The sequence below is a fragment of the Haliotis rufescens genome, unplaced genomic scaffold, assembly GCF_023055435.1.
Source record: "Haliotis rufescens isolate VD_foot unplaced genomic scaffold, xgHalRufe1.0.p SCAF_14, whole genome shotgun sequence".
In the NCBI taxonomy this organism is placed as follows: domain Eukaryota; kingdom Metazoa; phylum Mollusca; class Gastropoda; order Lepetellida; family Haliotidae; genus Haliotis; species Haliotis rufescens.
In genome coordinates this window covers 3174246-3195457 of record NW_025963824.1, presented here as the reverse complement: position 1 = coordinate 3195457, position 21212 = coordinate 3174246, and the positions used below count along the sequence as shown (strand labels likewise).

At 38.7% G+C, this 21212-nt stretch overlaps 1 protein-coding gene across 3 annotated transcripts in view; it reads right to left on the bottom strand.

The window, feature by feature from the left end:
* LOC124122347 overlaps positions 1-21212 on the bottom strand; it is a 377435-nt gene that overhangs the window by 11083 nt on the left and 345140 nt on the right. The window contains exons 1-4 of one of the 3 annotated variants that reach the window (XM_048395639.1): positions 10622-10761; positions 9331-9394; positions 1912-2196; positions 959-1102 (exon numbers count right to left, since the gene is read on the bottom strand). In XM_048395639.1, coding sequence (XP_048251596.1) covers positions 959-1102; positions 1912-2196; positions 9331-9394; positions 10622-10681 — 553 coding nt within the window. In that variant the 5' untranslated portion in view covers positions 10682-10761. Of the gene's footprint in view, positions 1-958; positions 1103-1911; positions 2197-9330; positions 9395-10621; positions 10762-21212 lie in introns of those variants that run through there. The other 2 variants (XM_048395640.1, XM_048395641.1) reach the window with 2 other exon arrangements.

The following is a 21212-nucleotide window of genomic DNA, read 5'->3' as shown; positions in this document are numbered from 1 at the left end:
CATATAAAAAAATGTTCAGACAAACAATCTACACACAATAACGTACTAGCTTAGCATATCTTCAGGAATAATTAATCTGGTACCAATCTTGTGTAATGAGAGATTTGGATTAACCAAACAGCAATGGCATGAATAAAATATTGTATTTGCAGCTCAGGCCTGTCATTTGTTGTTGGGGGTGCTTGGTTGTTGGGGATGATGGTTTTGCAGATGTGTCTTTGCCTATAACTTTATTTCAGGTTTCAAAATCGAACACCACTTTTATTGTATCACTTCTCTTTCACTAACCTACATTGAAGTAGGAAATATGTTCAATACAATATATTATTCGCGTTATGTTTGTTTGTTGTTTAACGCCGTATTCAGCAATATTCCAACTATGTGATGACGGTCTGTGAATAATTAAGTCTGGACCAGACAATCCAGTGATTGACATGATGCGCATCGATCTACGTTGTAGGAACACCATGACATTCATCAACCAAATGAGAGACCCTCACCACCCAGTCCCGTTGCCTCTTACGGCAAGCATGAGTTTCTGAATACCAATTGTAACCCGGATTTTCACAGGTCTATTTTTAACGCAGCGGTAATCATACTACGTTCGTAATTATTTCAATAGACATCACAAAATTGGATACAACATTTTACTATTATTTTACTATTTTTATTTTAAGTAGGGCTGTTACTTGGAATGTGAATAACTCAAAAAAATAAAATATCAGTTTCATTTAGATCGCAATTGGGCAGCTTCATCAATGTTACTTTGGTGGTTCTTGTTTCAATCTGGACCTTTGCCCCTCGTCCCTGGAACAATGTACTGAGCTGTTTTCGTATACCTGCCTCCCCTCACCCACAGAACAGACTTGACGTAAATACAGCTACAATGTAGCTCACTCATGAGCTAAACCTCGACAGGTTTCCTTTGCTCATACATTACCCATATGTATATTCGTACCTTTTGTATTGTTGCAAAACTCCCCTGTGTAAGTCCCATTGCAGCCGAGTATACAGGCTCCAGTTGCGTGGTTGCATCTTTCCTCCACACAGTTGATGCTGCAGGGGTGTTGACACAGATCGCCATACCAGCCACGACCACACTCTGGACAAAAGAATCAAAAATAAAACATGTGCACTTCCTTCATACTTCATATCAACACCAAAGTTTTCAATATGGTAGCTGTGATCAAACCTTTACAGTGTGGAAATGTAAGTGTTCGGAAAGGTTCACATCAGGAAGCATCCAGTGTGTCGCAGTATCATATACGGTATTTGAACACGTGCTAGGATTATAGACTGTACGTACAGTTGTTGGGGACATTTGCAATAAGAAAAATAGGGAGCGATTTTTTAATTTTGCACTTAATAACTTTCAACAAAACATTCTCTATAAGAGGTAACGGGACACGAGTTGTCTCCCTTTAGCTGCAGTCACAAGGGAATTCCCTTGAGTCTTTGGCATGCTAAATGGTTTATATTCGGCAACAAAAGAGGCCTATATATATCCGCTTTGGACATATAAGTTGATGTTTTCCATAAAATATTTTCCAAACAGAAATTAAAACATATCCCAATACAAGGGTCCGTGCAGGTGGGACAGGATTCGCAAACATCTATCATCACTGGTTGAAAGCAGCTCATGAACACATGCTAATGTTAACGAGAGATTCGTGCAATCGTATCTGTTTTTACGAGGTTTCTTATGATTATGGACTTTTTTTTGTAAACATTAAATTAATTTGTATTTTGATCTCCGAAAGTTGCGCTTTGGTTACAATTCGAGCCTCAAACTTTAATGAATGTGGTAAGTGTGGATATATTAGACTAACAAGGACGATATCCTTGCACAAAAGTGTGTCGCTGGAATGACGTTTTAAGCATTTCATTAACTCAAAGTTAAATTGATCTCACCTCGACTGACGTTACAAAACACTCCCACGTTGGTTCCATTGCAGTCAAGGGTACAGTGCCCAGTTTGCTGGTTACATGTCTTCTCTGGACAGTTCATGTTGCAGACTTGTTCACACAGATCACCATGCCAACCACTCAGACATCCTACAGAACACTTCCCGGTGTCTCTGTCACAGGGCTGAAGATTACTTGGTAGAATAGGGGCACAGTTCTGGGGACAGGTTAGTTTGCAGTGCTCGCCATACTTCCCCCTCTCACAATCTCTGTCGCCCTCGACAGTCATGACTGAAAAAGGCATTGTTTTGCAGTGGAATGAAAAAATGAAAAATAAAGTTTTGTAATCACCTTTTATTATCCCACAATTAGTATTTACATACCAAGCAATTAAAGGCAAAGCACTACACGGATATTGTTTTATTCCTTTTTTCTAAAGCAGTCCTAATGTGACTGAAGGTTGAACTGCAACCAACGATGTTAGCCTAACCATGAGTTCTAACATCTAGCCACCACGATGGTTGGTGCTAGACTCCTCTAAAGCTTAATTAACATGCTTTTATATCCAATATTCATGAATATCACGTGCATTTCAATGCTATCCACGAAGCTGAATGCGTTTTAGAGTTCATTTTCCGGAAACATACAACAGTCACTGAACATTCCTCCTGAACGTTCCACCGATACACTGAATTCACGTGCAGTGTTAACGTCATTCCGCGAAGTAAATGACATGGTTGTATTTCTACTACACAACCGACTATCCACAAACAGTTCTTCAGTCCATTTCCCACCTCGATGATAGACTCCTGTCTATCAGAATACATGAAAACATCCATGAATCATTACACTATAATGCACATTTCAATGTAGAATACAACATCCTCACACACACAATGTTTCCTCATTCTGCGATGATATCCTCAGAATTGCCTCGCACTGTATCCAGTTTCGAATGGTCTGATTTCGATCATTTGACCTTGTCCTCCGTACGAATTATCCTCTTTTGCTTCCTCCTGTTCCCGTTGCGTCTCAGATGAACATTCCTGGTCTGGTGAGTCATCCTCCGAGTTCCACTCCAGAGGACATACCTTCGTCACCGGTCGGATGAGTGTAGACTTGCCCATTTTGACTTGAACCACTCCAACATGTCCATCCTTGCTGGGTAAGTATTGATGATTCTCCCCAGGGGCCAACTTCCACGTGGTGACTCTGGTGCTACAACGATCACAACATCATTCACTTGTTAATTCGACTGGCCTTTCTCCACTTTTTTCTGACTTGTAGAGTCGGCAGCAACTCCCTCAACCACCTTCTCCAGAAGTGCCTGACAAGTTCTTGTATTCTTCTCCAACGCTTCCTTGGGTTGAATGATGTCGTGTCAACATACTCAGGCGCAAACGTTCCAACAACTTGTCCGTGCATAAGATGATTTGGTGTTAAGGGTACATCATCTTGACTGTTAGCACTTTGATACGTAAGTGGACGGGAATTGATGAGTGCTTCTGCAGCAATAAATGCTGTAGTTAGTTCTTCATCTGTGATATCTCCTTTACCTAGAATGGCAAAGATAGCCCTTTTTGCCGATTTTATCATACATTCTAATACACCACCGAAATGTGGTGCATGAGGAGGGTTGAATCTCCAAATGATTCCCCTATTTGCTAAGGACGATTTAGCAGTCACATCAAGTTTGTTGACAAGTTCTCTCATTTCCTTCACTGCACCTACAAAGTTGGTACCGTTGTCTGATATCACCTCCCTCGGCATGCCTCGTCTATTTGTCATGCGAAAGAAAGCATTCAGAAAAGAGTCACTGTCCAACCCATACGACATTTAAAGGTGTACAGCCCTTGTTGACAAACATGTAAAAAGTACAAGTACCGTTTTTGTCTTTTCTTTGACCTTCCTTGAATTGTTAAGAAAGGTCCCGCATAATCCACTCTAACTTGTGAAAATGCTCTCATTGAGTAGCGTACTCTTACCTTTGGAAGTGGAGCCATGATTTGAGGTTTTGGTTTAGCCTTTTTTCTCCGACAAAATGCACATTCTGTCTCCCATGCGCGAATCTCTTCACGAGCAGCGATGATCCAATAGCGTGAGGAGAGTGCTGCTAAGTCTGATTTGTACCTGTAGCATGGTTACCTTCTTCGCGGTAATTTTTGACAATCAGTCTTGTCACCCAGTTTTTTCGAGGCAAGATTATTGGAATCCGTGTCTCTAATGACAAGCAATCAGCATATTTCAACCTGCCACTGGATATAATGATTCCTTCTTCATCAAGTACTGGCTGAAGTCCGATGAGTTTGCTGTTATTTGGTAACTGTTTTCCGTTCTTTAGTGCGGAATACTCTTTGCAAATTCCTGTTTTTGCATGTGACTAATGATTTTCATTTCAGCCTCTATGACGTCTTCTACATCCAGATCACCGCTGTGACGTAGTTCTGATGGAACACGTGCATTGGAAACAAATCTGTAGACCCAAGCATATATTCTAGTCAATCTCTTCCAGTCAGAATATCTGGATGGATGAAGACGCCAAGTATCATCATCACCCTCGGACATTAGCGTAACCATTTCTCTTTTGCTGGCCAGTTTTGTCATTTCTAAAGTACTCTCATTTTGAAACCCACCTATTTGTTCTGGCCATTCACTTTCTTTCAGAGTCAGGAATTCTGGTCCCATCAACCATGTACTACTCACTAGGTTCTCTGCCGATGTACCTCTGGTAATTATATCTGCAGGGTTTAATTTAGATGGAACATATTTCCACTGACAAGGACTGGTATTTTCCTGGATGTAACCAATGCGATTGGCCACAAAAGATTTGTAATTTCTACTCTGGCTTTTAATCCAGCACAGAACATTCATACTATCACACCAATGTTTGGTGTTTGAAGTGGTCATCCCTAACACATTTGCTGAAGCAACAAACAACTTGACACAAAGGATTGCCGCCATGAGTTCCATTCTTGGAATGCATACAGATTGAAGAGGAGCAACCCTGCTTTTGGACGTAACTAACCGACTCGATACTTCCCCACTTTGGTAAGTATAGACGGCATATATTGCTGCCCCATATGCATCTTGTGATGCATCTGCAAATACATGAAATGTTTTGCTTTCAATTTCAGATTTCAATCTCAAGCACCCTGGTACTCGGACATGACATAGCTCTTCAACTTCAGCTAACCATTTCAAAGTTCTAATTTTCAGATCAGGATCGATTTCTTCATCCCAGCTGAAACCTGCTATCCACATCTCTTGAATCATCATTTTCCCTTTAATGGTGAAAGGTGTCAGGAATCCAAGCGGATCAAAGATCCTTGCAATTTCTCTGAGAAATATTCGTTTCGTCATTCTCACGATGTTCTCAGGAACATTCATACAAAAACTAAACTCATCATCATTTGCTATCCACATAAGGCCTAGCGTTTTCACTGAAGGCAACTCATTCTTGTTTATGTTGACCCTCTGTGCCCTGGATTCAAAGGGAATTCCAACAAGGACATCCAACGAATTTGAGAGCCATTTTCTGGCGTGCATGCCTGCCGTGCACCATAGCTCAGTCAATTGATCATACAACTCTACCCCAGTCATGTCATCTTCCACTGAATCCCTACTATCATCCATATATGTGAAGTTTGCGACAGTCTCAGCAGCAAGTGGAAAATCATGTTGATGTTCTTTTGCATGTTCTTGAGAAATGTATTGGGCTAAGAATGGTGAACAGTTTAAACCAAACACCACTCTGTTAAACTCAAACACCTGTGGGTTCTCATTTGAATTCATAGATCGCCACAGAAATCTTAGGTATGGACGGTCTTCAGTTTTCACTTCAAGTTGGAGATACATCTCAGCGATGTCACAAACAAGTGCTATGGGTTGCTTCCTATAACGAAGCAAGATTTCAAATAAATCATTCTGCAACTTTGGTCCTGGATGTATTATGTCATGGAGTGAAACTCCCTGACACTTTGCAGAAGCATCAAAAACCATGCGTACTTTTGTTGTAGTCCTATCTGGACGTACAACTGGAAAATGAGGTAGAAACCATTTACTATCTTGTACCTCTGCAGAGGACACCTTTCGAATGTATCCTTTCTGCAAATACTGATCTAGAACAGAACCATAAGCGTCAGCAATCGGTTTGTCCTTGGACAACTTCTTCTCAGTGCTAAGAAGACGATTGAAAGCCATGTTATAGTTATCTGGTAGCCTCTGAGTGTCATATCTCCATGGTATACCTACTTGATAGGTACCATTGTTGTATTGAAGTGTCTTTCTTACAATTTCAATTGCAGCCAATTCACCATCATTGAATTCATTCATTGGGCCACATGAAAAGTTTTCTACTTCCCAGAACTTGTTCACTAAACCGTTCAGATTCTGTAATTCTCTTTCATTGTTATCAGTGAAAAATGTACTTTCAAAATGTGTCTCATATCCACCAACCCCAGGAACATGTCCTATGCATGTCCATCCGAGTGGAGTCAGCCTTGCAACAGGTTCCCCTTGACAACCACTTACCTCTTCATAAGAACGATGAAGGTCAAGGTAGTCAATGCCTATGAAAATATCTACCACAGAACGAGAACCAAGTTTTGGAAATTTTATCCCATTCAAATGTTTCCTTTTTTCACCATGTTTTTTTCCAATCGACAACTTGCATTTTTCCTGTAACCTTTGTCGTTGTAAGAGCCGACATTGATATATCAACAGAACAATCAATGCTTTCTAGTCCAAAATCAACAGTCATTGACTCAAAACTCTTTCTACCATTCAGAACATTTACCGATACTTTCTGATAATGGCCTTGCAATCCAAGTTCCGCAGCTACATCTTCGTTTATATATGTCTGCGTACTTGCATCATCTAAAAGAGCATTGACTGTTATCCTGCGACGACCATGTTTAAGAACTACTGGAACAGTTGTCAGTGCTGTGTATGGCATGTCACATTGAGTAGTCGACATAGTGGTTTGTGTGTTATCTTCTGAATGTTGGGGGCTACTCACCTTTGGACTTTCTGCAATATCCCCGATTTTATCACCATTGTGAAGTAAGCGATTGTGATTTGCGGGACAACCATTTATACCTCAGTCAGTTAACCTAGTGCAGCTCTTACCACAGTGGTTAGAGCCGAAGCAACGGAAGCAAAGATTAAACGTCTTTGCAACCTCCAACCTTCTAGCAACGCTCAGGGCTTTGAAGTCCAAATGTCATGACTTGCACCCGGACACATTTGACACTGACGTTTACGATCCCTGTTCTGGCGATTGCCAAAGAAAGTACCATCTTTACCCGATGATTTACGTTCATGTGATTTTTGCTTTTCAGACACCCCATTGATGACTTCAGTAGCAATGACCTGAAATTCTGCTTCCTGCAGAACCCATTCTCTGAGGACTTCAACAGATTCCTGTCTCTGGTTCTAAAATATCAACCTCTGATATTGTATTACCATGTATTCTGTTAATTTCTTAAGTAATTGTGAATATAACGTGCCATCCCCCAATTCTTCTAACTTGTCCGATTCTCTAAGGTTTGCCACTAAAATATCCAACAAGTCTGAAAACTTCTCTAAATCTCTTGCATTACCAGGTCAAATTGGTTTGAACTTTGTTTTCTCTTCTAACTTCAAAGCGATGTTACGTCTTTTGCCACCATATTTGCGCTCAAGACGTTCTAACGCTATGTCATATGCAGCCGCACTATGATCTAAGCTCTGGATAACTTTCAGTGCTTCTCCGGTAAGACATTGTCTTAACTGTAACAGTTTGTATTCAGGTGTTGCTGGTGCCATGTCTATACAGGCTACGAATGCTGCTTTCCAATTCTCATACATTTTAATGTCACCATTAAATGTAGGTACGGAAACTCTTCTGAGTTGTTTCCACATATCTACCCCCAGCTCGTGACTAGTTGTGATGGGAGGTGTCCCTCTATGAACACCATGATGAACTCTAGAACCTTCAACAACATTTGACTTCTTCTCTAAACATTCAAATTGTTCATGTTTCTCTTTGCCCAAATTCTTGTCTAAGCATTTTTCAATGTCAGTGTATTCTGTTTTCTTAACAGAAAACACTTTTTGTTCACTTTTATCTGGTACATGGAATAACTTTGACAAACATGATCGTATACTGCTTACTGAAGTAGCATCTGATCTGTTATTCAAGTAAACTTGAGCCGTTTGAGTAACCTCTTCATTAACTTCTATTGACGTAAGTTCTTTGGCGACTTGATTTTTATTTTCAATGTCACCAATATCTGAATATGCCTGAATCAAATCAACCATGACATTCACTGCCTTCAGATGAAGCGAACTTACCTGGTCAATTCCATCTCTAACAGCCCTACGAGAGGGAAGATTTGCTTGTTCTATCAAATTATACAGTTTGTTTTTACATTTGGTAAAAACAGTTTTAGCCGCTGCCTTTTGTTTCTTAATTTTATTAATGTTTTCACCAATTTCTATTTTAGGATTTTTCGCCTCATCTATGTAAGCAACCTTTACCTCCGTGGAAGTAGCTCTAGCATTGATTGACATTTTTGAACATGAAGCCTCCGACATGATGTATGCAAGCCCAACTAAAAACTTACCTTGAAAAAACCACGCTCTGCTACCATTTTGTTTCACAGTGGAATGAAAAAATGAAAAATAAAGTTTTGTAATCACCTTGTATTATCCCACAATTAGTATTTACATACCAAGCAATTAAAGGCAAAGCACTACACGGATATTGTAGTATTCCTTTTTTTCTAAAGCAGTCCTAATGTGACTGAAGGTTAAACTGCAACCAACGATGTTAGCCTAACCATGCGTTCTAACATCTAGCCACCACGATGGTTGGTGCTAGACTCCTCTAAAGCTTAATTAACATGCTTTTATATCCAATATTCATGAATATCACGTGCATTTCAATGTTATCCACGAAGCTGAATGCGTTTTAGAGTTCATTTTCCGGAAACATACAACAGTCACTGAACATTCCTCCTGAACGTTCCACCGATACACTGAATTCACGTGCAGTGTCAACGTCATTCAGCGAAGTAAATGACATGGTTGTATTTCTACTACACAACCGACTATCCACAAACAGTTCTTCAGTCCAGGCATCAAATCCCATAATATATATTTCAGTGGTATAGTCTTGTTATGTTAACATCGACGAGACAAACTGTAGGCATCCAAACAGCTGTTTTAATTAAACAAATGTTATGTGAATCAGTGATTGATTCGTCTATCACTGTTCTTGTCGGTAAGGCTCCTATCAGCAATCTTCAGCATCTAATACCTTAGTGGCCCTAATAATGAACCTTGCCCCATGTATCGCTCAATGTCATGTTTGGTTTCACAGGTATAGATTGGGAGTAGTAAGTATTATATCATTTCCAGTTATCAGTTGACATAGGTACTCACTGGTTGGTACAAGAAGTACATAGAGTATCAGCATTGTTGAAACTTGAACCAATACCCGAATTGCCTGCAATGAAAGGAATGCCTATTGGTATAGAAATATGAAATCGCAACACACATTTTTCAAGATACCAAAACTAAATAAGAAGCAGCACCTTCACTTTCATTTTTGTCAACAAAATCAACACACACAAATACACACACACACACACACACACACACACACACACACACACACACACACACACACACACACACACACACACACACACACACACACACACACAACACAAACACACACATTTATTATGTGGAGTATATGCTTACTCCTTCATCAGGTGAATGATGAAGAAGCAAGCATATACTCCGAAACGTTGTGTTTCTCATAATAAAGAAGTTGGCATCCATAAATTCTTCTCCTTATGTGTATCGCTTCTAAATGCCTTTCAAAGACCAGATTCCATAAGGCGAAAAAGGCGAAATAGTGATGCATTCCAGTCTAGGAGTCTTCAGTTCGTTGGATGATAAATCTTTATGTAAATAGAGAATCTCACCCGAGTGTCTTTTGATATGAAATATAACACGTGTTGAAAAGTGGAAAAATCCGAGGGTGAGATTATATTTATCATACATAATTCTTCCAACTATTTCAGTTTGTACACACTAATAAGCGGTGTCTTCACGTAGCAGGTGTATATATTTGTATTTAAGCTTTTTGAAAGTAGTTTTATTTCAGCTTTTGTTTCTGTTGAATTATATTCTGCAGAGGTTTGTTGGCATTTCAGGTTGTCAGTATATTTTGTTGTCCAACAAGTAGTGTTTATCCCTACATTCTATGTCCAGATCATTCACATACCAAGCTACCCTGTGATTGGCCGAATACAAACTATGCCTTCTTGCACTGACTAACTCCATATTGCAACTTTCACTTTGCACTGCATTTGGAGCATTAGGGGATCATTACTAAAGGTTTTTTATCTAAATAGTAATCAAAGGTTTGACTTTATAAATAAGCATCTAAGCTATAATTATCATATTTATCTTAAATCATATATTTGTATGAATGTTGATGTTTTGAATGAATGTGAGAGGTTAAACTTTAACCTAAGTAAGGAAAGTTCAATGGTGTTTTAAATATTATCTTGTATATATGCTAAGGTATATCTTCAATAATGGAAGTGCACAAACTATGCATTTTGATATATATATCATTGCATTTAGTTTGCATAGCAATTTTTCTGTGCACTTGGTGATACTATTTTCTTGTCACTCTAAGTATTTTCATATCACGTACATATTTTGCATGAGTATTTATTCCTACTCTTTCTTGTGCAGGACATGTGAACGTCATCATACTCCAGGCTAATGAATGTCACCATAATCCAGGCTAGTGAATGTCACCATAATCCAGGCTAGTGAATGTCACCATACTCCACGCTAGTGAATGTCATCATAATGCAACCTAGTGAATGTCATCATACTTCAGACTAGTGAATGTCATCATGCTTCAGGCTAGTGAATGTCACCATACTCCAGGCTAGTGAATGTCATCATACTCCAGGCTAGTGAACGTCACCATACTCAAGGCTAGTGAATGTCATTATACTCCAGGCTAGTGAACGTCACCATACTCAAGGCTAGTGAATGTCATCATACTCAAGGCTAGTGAATGTCATCATGCTTCAGGCTAGTGAATGTCATCATACTCCATGCTAGTGAATGTCATTATACTCCAGGCTGGTGAATGTCACCATACTTCAGGCTAGTGCATGTCATCATACTCCAGGCTTGTGAATGTCATCATAATACAGGCTAGTGAATGTCATCATACTCCAGGCTAGTGAATGTCACCATACTCCAGGCTAGTGAATGTCACCATACTCAAGGCTAGTGAATGTCATCATAATGTAGGCTGGTGAATATCAGCATACTCAAGGCTAGTGAATGTCACCATAATGCAGGCTAGTGAATGTCATCATACTCCAGGCTAGTGAATGTCATCATAATGCAGGCTGGTGAATGTCATCATACTCAAGGCTAGTGAATGTCATCATACTCCAGGCCAGTGTTTGTCATCATACTTCAGGCTACTGAATGTCATAAACTAATTCAGTGGCTGACTCTAAATACATCGGACACAGGGACCGGTTGTTGTGTCAAGTTGTACTGTATCACCTGCATACATAATACAGAATACTAGAGACAAACCTACAAACCTAAGGTACCCATGATTTATGATTTCCCTATGCCTATTACCAAAACAGTAAGAGAAATAATATTTACCACGCGTCCAGTCACTGTCAAAATGTAACTGGCAGTCCTCATATCCTCACACACGTTATCAGGGACACACAACGTTCTGGAACGTTCTTTGTGACACGTACGACGTTACGAATTCACAAAACTATACTTCTTTTCAAACACAAGCACAATACGGTTCAATGTCAGTCCGCTGATATGAATACCGTTTAGGAAAGGCGCATGTAACATTCAATACAAATGCATAATCCTCGTCCTCGGTCACGACGACCTAGTTCACGGTTGTCCACTTGTTTACACCTTCCTTCCATGCAACAAGCTGAAACTACATTTTTCTCAAATCTCTTTCCCTATTTCTATGTTAATCTGTTACTAAAGATGTGTAAAATATCTAACTCGGATGACATATCAATAATAAGGGCGAATTTTAGGTTTTTACCCCATTCAGAAAAATAATCGGGGAGAACCGGAAATTGAACCCATGGGATTCTGCACGTCGTATTTTGGCACCCTCGACTGGGCCACCCGCGACCCCCCCCCCCCCCCCCCCCCCCCCCCCAATAAACAACTTCAATCGTATCCCATCCTGATTCTTGCCAGCATGAAACTACAGTATCTGTGCCTTGTGTGTCTCGTATATTTAATTTATCCTGACTGTTCTTGTGTGGGTAGTGTCGGCAAAACGCACGTTAGCCACATAAGGAAATAATATATTGAATACAAAATGCGATTTTTGAAAGTTAAATTTATATACATTAATTTAAAACATAATGAAGAAAGAGAAAACAGGAAATATTCTCTTATACATTAAAAAGCATCATGACTTTGTAATGCATACGTGACCGAAAAAACATAAATGAAAATCAGTGGTGACACCAGATGTTCTATTTCCCTTTTCACAAAACAAGGAAAACGGCAACTTATGCCACTAGGATCTGGTCAGTGTTCCAGCAGGCTGTTTGTCTGTAACCACCCTTTATATGCATGTACAGAGGTTGAACACTTAGGTTCAGATGAGAGGCGAGTAAGACTTGGTTCCCGATTTAACATTATTATGTAAAAATATCTGATCAATGACAAGAGGCAATCCATAAATATTAACCTAGAACTCTTACCTAAATGTTTTATTTGTCAAATACTTTTTACACACACGCTTGTATCATTATCTGTTTTACAACTGTACATATACATATGTCGGCTTATTATTTACACGATACTTTCAACTCGTTATGATATAATTCTCAGAGGTGTCAGTCGACCTTCCTCTCAAAAGTTCAGGCTTAGCTAGCATAAGTATATACTGTACATATCAACTTATATAATACCATAACTCAATCTAAAGAAACAAAAGTTGAAAGACAATAAGATCAATCTCTGATCCATGACCAAGCTGAAGTAATTTCGTGTAAACTGAAGCTGAACGACTCCATTTACAGTGATACGCATATTTAATATAATAAACTCTTTGTGGTTTTGTGTTGTCGTTCATAATGTCATGTTAACATACATGTATATACAGGTTGTTCATTCCCAAAGATTCCGTCACATGTCCTGCATGTACATATTTATACATGTTTGCATTCATCTCACACAAATGTTAATCGTGAGTAAGGACCGTCATAATGTATAAAGAGCAGTCAGCCTTTACATTGGCAGATTGCAAATCGAATACTATGTCTTAATGTTATGGAGTCCCTGTGCATTCTATTATGTATTATGAATGTATTGCTGACTCAAAATGACAGCTATATTCATTCCTTTGTCAAAAGTGAAATGTGTATGCTTGTGTGAATAGATGAGTGTTAATAATAAAGAACGCATAATGCCTTTATATCTGGCACCATTTGTTATGTTTTCTATATTTAACATACGTTGTGGTCACAACTTGGAGCCGAAATCGTTATATAATTGAACTACAAAAACAACCAATTTATAATGGAATGAATACACTTTCAATTGATTTCTTTGTTATTTGATGCTTGCTGGTGACTCATTCCTTGTGGCCATCTAGAGAAACATATGTTGTGTTGTTATACAAACAGTTAGTAGATGTTAGTGATATATTAGATATTTATTCTAAGCCCGGTCTGTCCCAGCCAGCTGTCCTCTAAAGTCTGGCTGCCCAACATGAACAGTTTGTAGTTGTCCCCACTGACAAGGCCTCAAATAACATAACCATTATATGTAAGCATCACTACATTAATTGTGATCAAACAACTTCGTATAAGTGACATATCAAATAATGCCACATATAAGTCCAGCATGGTAACTGAGGACAAAAATCTGTCAACACCCTGCACCGGTACCATAATCTTTTCACTTTCTCATCTATACTCGATTCTGAAGTTATATAAAATCCGTACAAAGTGTCCAGCAACTTGTTGTCAAAACATTTGCTTTTACAACTTTGTACACACGCTAGTCTGCATTTACTGGACTCAACTATTGACTAGTCAGATCATTATCATTCTGTCCCAACGTGTCAAAGATAACTGAATCCTGACACAACTAAGGATCACAACTCTGAAGTAAGATTGCGTCGCCAAGATCCCTAGGTATGGGGCAGGATTAATAAGATGAAAACATCTTGATCCAATAAGACTACAGTATCATGTGATGCAAAAACCATGGTTTAAAAGATATTCCAACACATGTGACATGTTTTTTTATAGTGTAGCATAGAGCATAAACATACTATAACTTCTGCCCCTGCCGTTCACATCTATTTCATGCTGTGTGTGTTCCTACAGAAACACTATCACTGGGCCCGTCTCATTCATGTCGATGTCGTGGTATGCCTGTTCCGATTCTTGGCCCGTCTCAGGTGCATCCATCTCTCCACGCCGTGGCTCCTGTTGACTTCCCAGCTCTCTCTCCTGTGGACTGCGTCTGAAAAAACAAGGGATGCTTTGAGTTCACCACACACCTCAGTTATATTTACATTTGTAGAAACAGTACAACCTGTTAGTGTAGTTGTATATCAATATGATACTGAGCTCCAAGTTCTGTATTCTGTATTTAGGACGAGTCACACACAAAAAGTCTTCCAATTTCCTGGCCGTGGTTGGTGCTTGTTTTACTGATGTCGATATCCTAAGATATCCAGACTCTATACGGATATGGTGCTGACATATTTAGGATCATATTCAGAAACAATCGGGGATTCGAACTAAATAATTCCGGATCCTGCCTCAACAACTGTGATGCAATGCAATATAACTATAACTATAAGCTATAACTTAATGAATATTTACAGTAACTGTATCACTAGGAAACTATGACGTCATGAATATGTTCAGTAGCTGTATCACCTTGAAACTATGACTTCATGAATATATACAGTAGCTGTATCACCTGGAAGCTATGACTTCATGAATATATACAGTAACTGTATCACAAGGAAGCTATTTCGTCAGGAATATATAGAGCAGCTGTATCACCAGGACGTTGTATCGTCATGAATATATACAGTAGAAGTATCACCAGGAAACTATGACGTCATGATTATATATACCGTACTTGTATCACCAGGAAGTTGTAACGTCATGAATAAATATAGTAAATGTATCACCAGGAAACTATAATGTCATATATTTATACGGTAGCTGTATCACCAGGAAGCTATAACTTCATGAATATATACAGTAGATGTATCACCAGGAAGGTATGACGTCATAAATATATACAGTAGATGTATCACCAGGAAGGTATGACGTCATAAATATATACCGTAGTTGTATCACCAGGAAGGTATGACCTAATAAATATGTACAGTAGATGTATAAGCCGGGAAGGTATGACGTCATGAATATATATAGTAGATGGATCACCAGGAAGGTATGACGTCATAAATATATACAGTAAATGTATCACCAGGAAACTTTAACGTCATGAATATATACATTAACAGTATCGTCAGGAACTTATAACGTTATAAATATATGAAGTAGCTGTATCACAAGAAAGCTATAACTTCATGAATATATACAGTACCTGTATCAGCAGGAAATTATAACGTCATGAATATAATCAGTACCTTTTTAAAAGCAGGAGTATAACTTCATGAATATATATAATTTCTGTATCACTAAGAAGCTTTAACGTCATGCATATATACAATAGCTGTATCACAAAGCAGAGATAATGTCACGAATAAATACAGTAGCTGTATCACCAGGAAGTTGTAACGTCATGCATATATACAATAGCTGTATCACAAAGCAGAGATAACGTCACGAATAAATACAGTAGCTGTATCACCAGGAAGTTGTAACGTCATGAATATATACAGTAACTGTATCAGCAGGAAACTATAACGTCATGAATATATACAGTAGCTGTATCACCAGGAAGCTCCAAATTTATGAATATATACAGTAACTGTATCAGCAGGAAACTATAACGTCATGAATATAATCAGTAGCTTTTTAAAAGCAGGAGTATAACGTCATGAATATATATAATTTCTGTATCACTAAGAAGCTACAATGTAATGCATATATACAATAGCTTTATCACAAGGAAGCTATAACTTCACGAATAAATACAGTAGCTGTATCAGTAGGAAGCTATAACTTCATGAATATATACAGTAACTGTATCACCAAGACGCTATGACGTCATGAATCTATACAGCAGCTGTATCACCAGGAAGCTGTAACGTCATGAATATATACAGTAATTGTATCACCAGGAAGCTGTAACGTCATGAATATATACAGTAACTGTATCACCGGAAGCTGTAACGTCATGAATATATACAGTAACTGTAGCACCAGGAAGTTATAACGTCATGAATATATACAGTAATTGTATCACCAGGAAGCTGTAACGTCATGAATATATACAGTAACTGTATCACCGGAAGCTGTAACGTCATGAATATATACAGTAGCTGTATCACCAGAAAACTATAACGTCATGAATACATACAGTAATTGTATCACCAGGAAGCTGTAACGTCATGAATATATACAGTAACTGTATCACCGGAAGCTGTAACGTCATGAATATATACAGTAGCTGTATCACCAGAAAACTATAACGTCATGAATATATACAGTAGCTGTATCACCAGGAAGCTGTAACGTCATGAATATATACAGTAACTGTATCACCAGGAAGCTATAACTTCATGAATATATACAGTAGCTGTATCACCAGGAAACTATAACTTCATGAATATATACAGTAACTGTATCACCAGGAAGCTGTAACGTCATGAATATATACAGTAGATGTATCACCAGGAAGCTGTAACGTCATGAATATATACAGTAACTGTATCACCAGGAGGCTATAACGTCATGAATATATACAGTAACTGTATCACCAGGAAGCTATAACGTCATGAATAGATACAGTAGCTGTATCACCAGGAAGCTATAACGTCATGAATATATACAGTAATTGTATCACCAGGAAGCTATAACGTCATGAATATATACAGTAACTGTATCACCAGGAAGCTATAACTTCATGAATATATACAGTAGCTGTATCACCAGGAACCTGTAACGTCATGAATATATACAGTAGCTTTATCACCAGGAAGCTGTAACGTCATGAATATATACAGTAATTGTATCACCAGGAAGCTATAACGTCATGAATAAATACATTAACAGTATCGTCAGGAACTTATAACGTTATGAATATATGCAGTAGCTGTATCATCAGGAAGATGTAGCGTCCGTATATAGAGAGAATCTGTGTCACCTATATACAGTAGCTGTATCGTCAGGAAACTATAACGTCATGAATATATACAGTAGCTGTATCACCAGGAAGCTGTGACGTCATAAATATATGCAGTAACTAATCACCAGGAACCTAAGACGTCATCAATGTATACAGTAGCTGTATCACCAGGTAACTACCCAGCTAGCACACCTACATCGGGCCAATGCTGGTGATTGGCACTGACATTGAACCTGATATATGATTTGATTTTGTCATGATAACATAAAAGAAAAAACACATTTGTCGATTACAATGTGACAAATAATAGATCAAGTATATATTAATGAATAATTATATTGGAAGTCAAAATATTAACTTTATTTTAAATTTTTTATTAAATAGATCAAGCACATTCACTGACCACTTTGGCTGCACATATACAACAGATAGAGAAGATGCAGACGGGATTCGTCACATCTTACAATACATTCAGCAAAATACAAGATGTTGGCAAAAGTTCGGAATATCGCGATACGATACGATATGTTACGTTGGTCCAACGTTTTCACAACATGTTTCAAGGGAAGCTACTCTTGTAATAGAGGGCGCTGTTACTCACGCGCGTCTTTTCAAGCAGACGACGAAAGGATGATGCGTGGAGGGCTGAGGGAAAACATATGTTGCGGTAAGTGTTTACTTCATTACTGTATTTACGAGGTGTTCATTTCATTTTCAAACCTTACAATTGAAACGAGAAACAGTGTTCATTCAAAAGTGTCAACGTTAGTAGAGAAATCTAGGCCTATGTGTTTTGGAAGTTAGAGAAACACACTCCTGTCAATGGATCCTGCCTATTTTACGTCAGTGACAAAATCCGTGGAATATGTGGTTGTAACGGAAGTTTACACGCTACACTCGCCACAACCGGAACAGGAAGTTACCTTGGTTCATACGGGTGTTTCGAACATCCGGGTTTGGGGAAAGGGATATTTAAGCTCGTGCGTGCCGCACGAGCTTCAGTCAGCGTCTGGCTCCGGGGACAGGCTTGCCGGAATCTGTGCACACGTGCGTTCGGTATGGTAAGATAATTGTATTAGTAGCAGTTTGTTCTTTTTATTTGCCCAGTCACACCATGTATTTTTCTTTCTGAGTAGGTTATCATGTTTTTTTTATAATGGGATAGATTTTAGCATGTAGTTTAGTAATATTTTCTGCTGGAAATTGTGTGCCCGTGTTGGTTAGGCTAAAGAAGTTTCAAAACTTTGGACCCAGTGTGTCAACCGAGAGTGTATTAGATATGTTCGAGGACTGTGAATAATGAAAGCGTTTGAAGCCTCCGTGTCTATCGTTCGATATTGAGAAAACTTCCATTGGTTTGTAACCAGTTTGTGTAGGAATTTGTAACACATGTATACTGGTCGAGAATACTTCCATTGGTTAGTAACCAGTTTGTGTAGGAATATGTAACACATGTATACTGGTCGAGAATACTTCCATTGGTTTGTAACCAGTTTGTGTAGGAATTTGTAACACATGTATACTGGTCGAGAATACTTCCATTGGTTTGTAAACCGTTGTTTGAACATGTAACGCATGTATACTGGTCAGTAATATTTCCATTGGTTTGTAACCAGTTTGTGTAGGAATATGTAACACATGTATACTGGTCGAGAATACTTCCATTGGTTTGTAACCAGTTTGTGGAGGAATGGGTAACACATGTAAACTAGTCGGTAATACTTCCATTGGTTTGTAAACCGTTGTTTGACCACGTAACACATGTATACTGGTCAGTAATATTTCCATTGGTTTGTAACCAGTTTGTGTAGGGATATGTAACACATGTATACTGGTCGAGAATACTTCCATTGGTTTGTAACCAGTTTGTGTAGGAATGTGTAACACATGTAAACTAGTCGGTAATACTTCCATTGGTTTGTAAACCGTTGTCTGAACATGTAACGCATGTATACTGGTCGGTAATACTTCCGTGGTTTTATATTTAGTGGGGTCTGAATTGGAAATTCATGTATATCATTTATAAAACACTTGAAAATGGTAATAAATCAGTATGTGGAATAATATTGTAGTTTGTCCCTTTGTTTAGGATTTAAGCTTTACTCTATCACTCAGAGTGCCACCCAAACTGGGAGAACCTCGTTTGAATATTTGTAAGCGTAACAAGAGTTTATGCAAACTCTTGAGGCGGGAATGAGTCTTTAAAAGAAAATCGCTTACAAATTGGCGTCGTCGGCAGGATTTGTTTGATAGGCACTTTGTTTGTGGGGAGTTTTGCTGTTTGTCAGTAACACTAGTATTTAGTTAGTTAGGTATTTTAGTTATTTTAGTTAGTTGGTGTGACTTGGCATGTAGGTATATATTAATATTTAGTAAGTTCATCAGTGTGTACAGATTCACGGTAAGCCATTATCATTTTTTGCGTTACAATTTTTGCTAACTTTATTTAAGGCACCACATTAATTTCAGTAATTTTTTTAAGCTTTCAGTGATAATTATGTTTGCTGGGTAATTCTAGGTCTGTATGTTAGTATTTGTTAGTTATTAGTTTATCAGGGTTGGGTTAGTTTGTAGTTTGGTAGTATTTGATTGTTTAGTTTAGTAGTAGGTACATCATCATGAGTCTTAAGAAGGAACAGGTAACTTTTGTTAAAGAGTCCGTTGAGAAACCTCTTACATCTACTCCAGTGTCTTCCACTTCTGCGGGTAGGTCTACTCCGTCTGAGGGTGTTTTGCATACTCCGTCTGGTCGTGGTAGAGGATTCAATCTAGCAGGTGATAGGGAGGTAGGAAGCAATAGAAATATGGACAGTTTTGATTCTTTTCCTGCGGATGTAACTTTGCTTCCTGAAGTTTTCACTGGTGAGAAACTAGAGGAGTGGCCAGATTGGATTCGAACGTTTGAGATGTATGCACAACTCAATAGTTGGGATAATAGGCACATGGCTATTATGATAGGAGTCCGTTTGGGAGGTAGGGCTAGGAAAATTTATTTTGATTCGTCCGATTAGACTCGTACTAGTTATAGGTTGGTGGTTCAATCCTTGACTAGCAAGTTTCGACCTAAAGGTACTCAGGCTTTAGGACTGGTGGAATATCAGACGCGTGTCAGGCGTTCGGGAGAGACATATCTCGATTTTGCTGTGGAACTTCGTCGACTTTGTGAGGTAGATTTCCTCAGGTTGATTCGTTAGCTAGACAGGCTTTGTGCATTAGTGAGTTTGTCAATGAGGTGGTACATCGGGATTTGAGATTGAAAATGAGACATCAGAATTTTAGGACTTTTGATGATGCTGTAGCATTTGCCTTAGAATGGGAAGCAATAGAGTTAGCCGATTCAGGTAGCTATAGTTTGGTACAGGCTTCTATGAAGGTACAAAAAGGGTCTACAGATAGTAAGTCTTTGGAAGATTTAGTTAAGGGGTTGAGTGATCAACTGGGGCAGCTTAAGGCAGAGTTGTCAGCCTTGAAGAACCGCAAGAGGGTTGACAGTTCAGGCAAGCAGTGTTCATTCTGTGGTAGGTCAGGACATTTACGGGAACATTGTTATCGCCGTACTGGTGCATGTTTCAAGTGTGGGCAGACAGGGCATTTAGCTAAAAAGTGTGAGGTGACTACGTCTTCACGGGCAAAGGGTTCTAACGATTCTACCGGTTCCCAAAACTAGGAGAGGCTGGCAATGAGGCCCAATTGTCAGCTGAAGAATGTGAGCATTGTGATACTGTACTTAGTGGTGTCAATTCAGGGTCAGAACCAATTTTGGTATGTCCTCAGTACTTTGTATCTGGGCGTGTGCAAGGTGTCCTTACTCAGATGATGACTGACAATGGAGGTGGAATTAGTTTGATTAGTGAGAAGTTATGGCAGAGGTTACCATCTAGGCCTACTCTGAACCCTTTTCATGCTAATCTGACTGGATTGGGTGA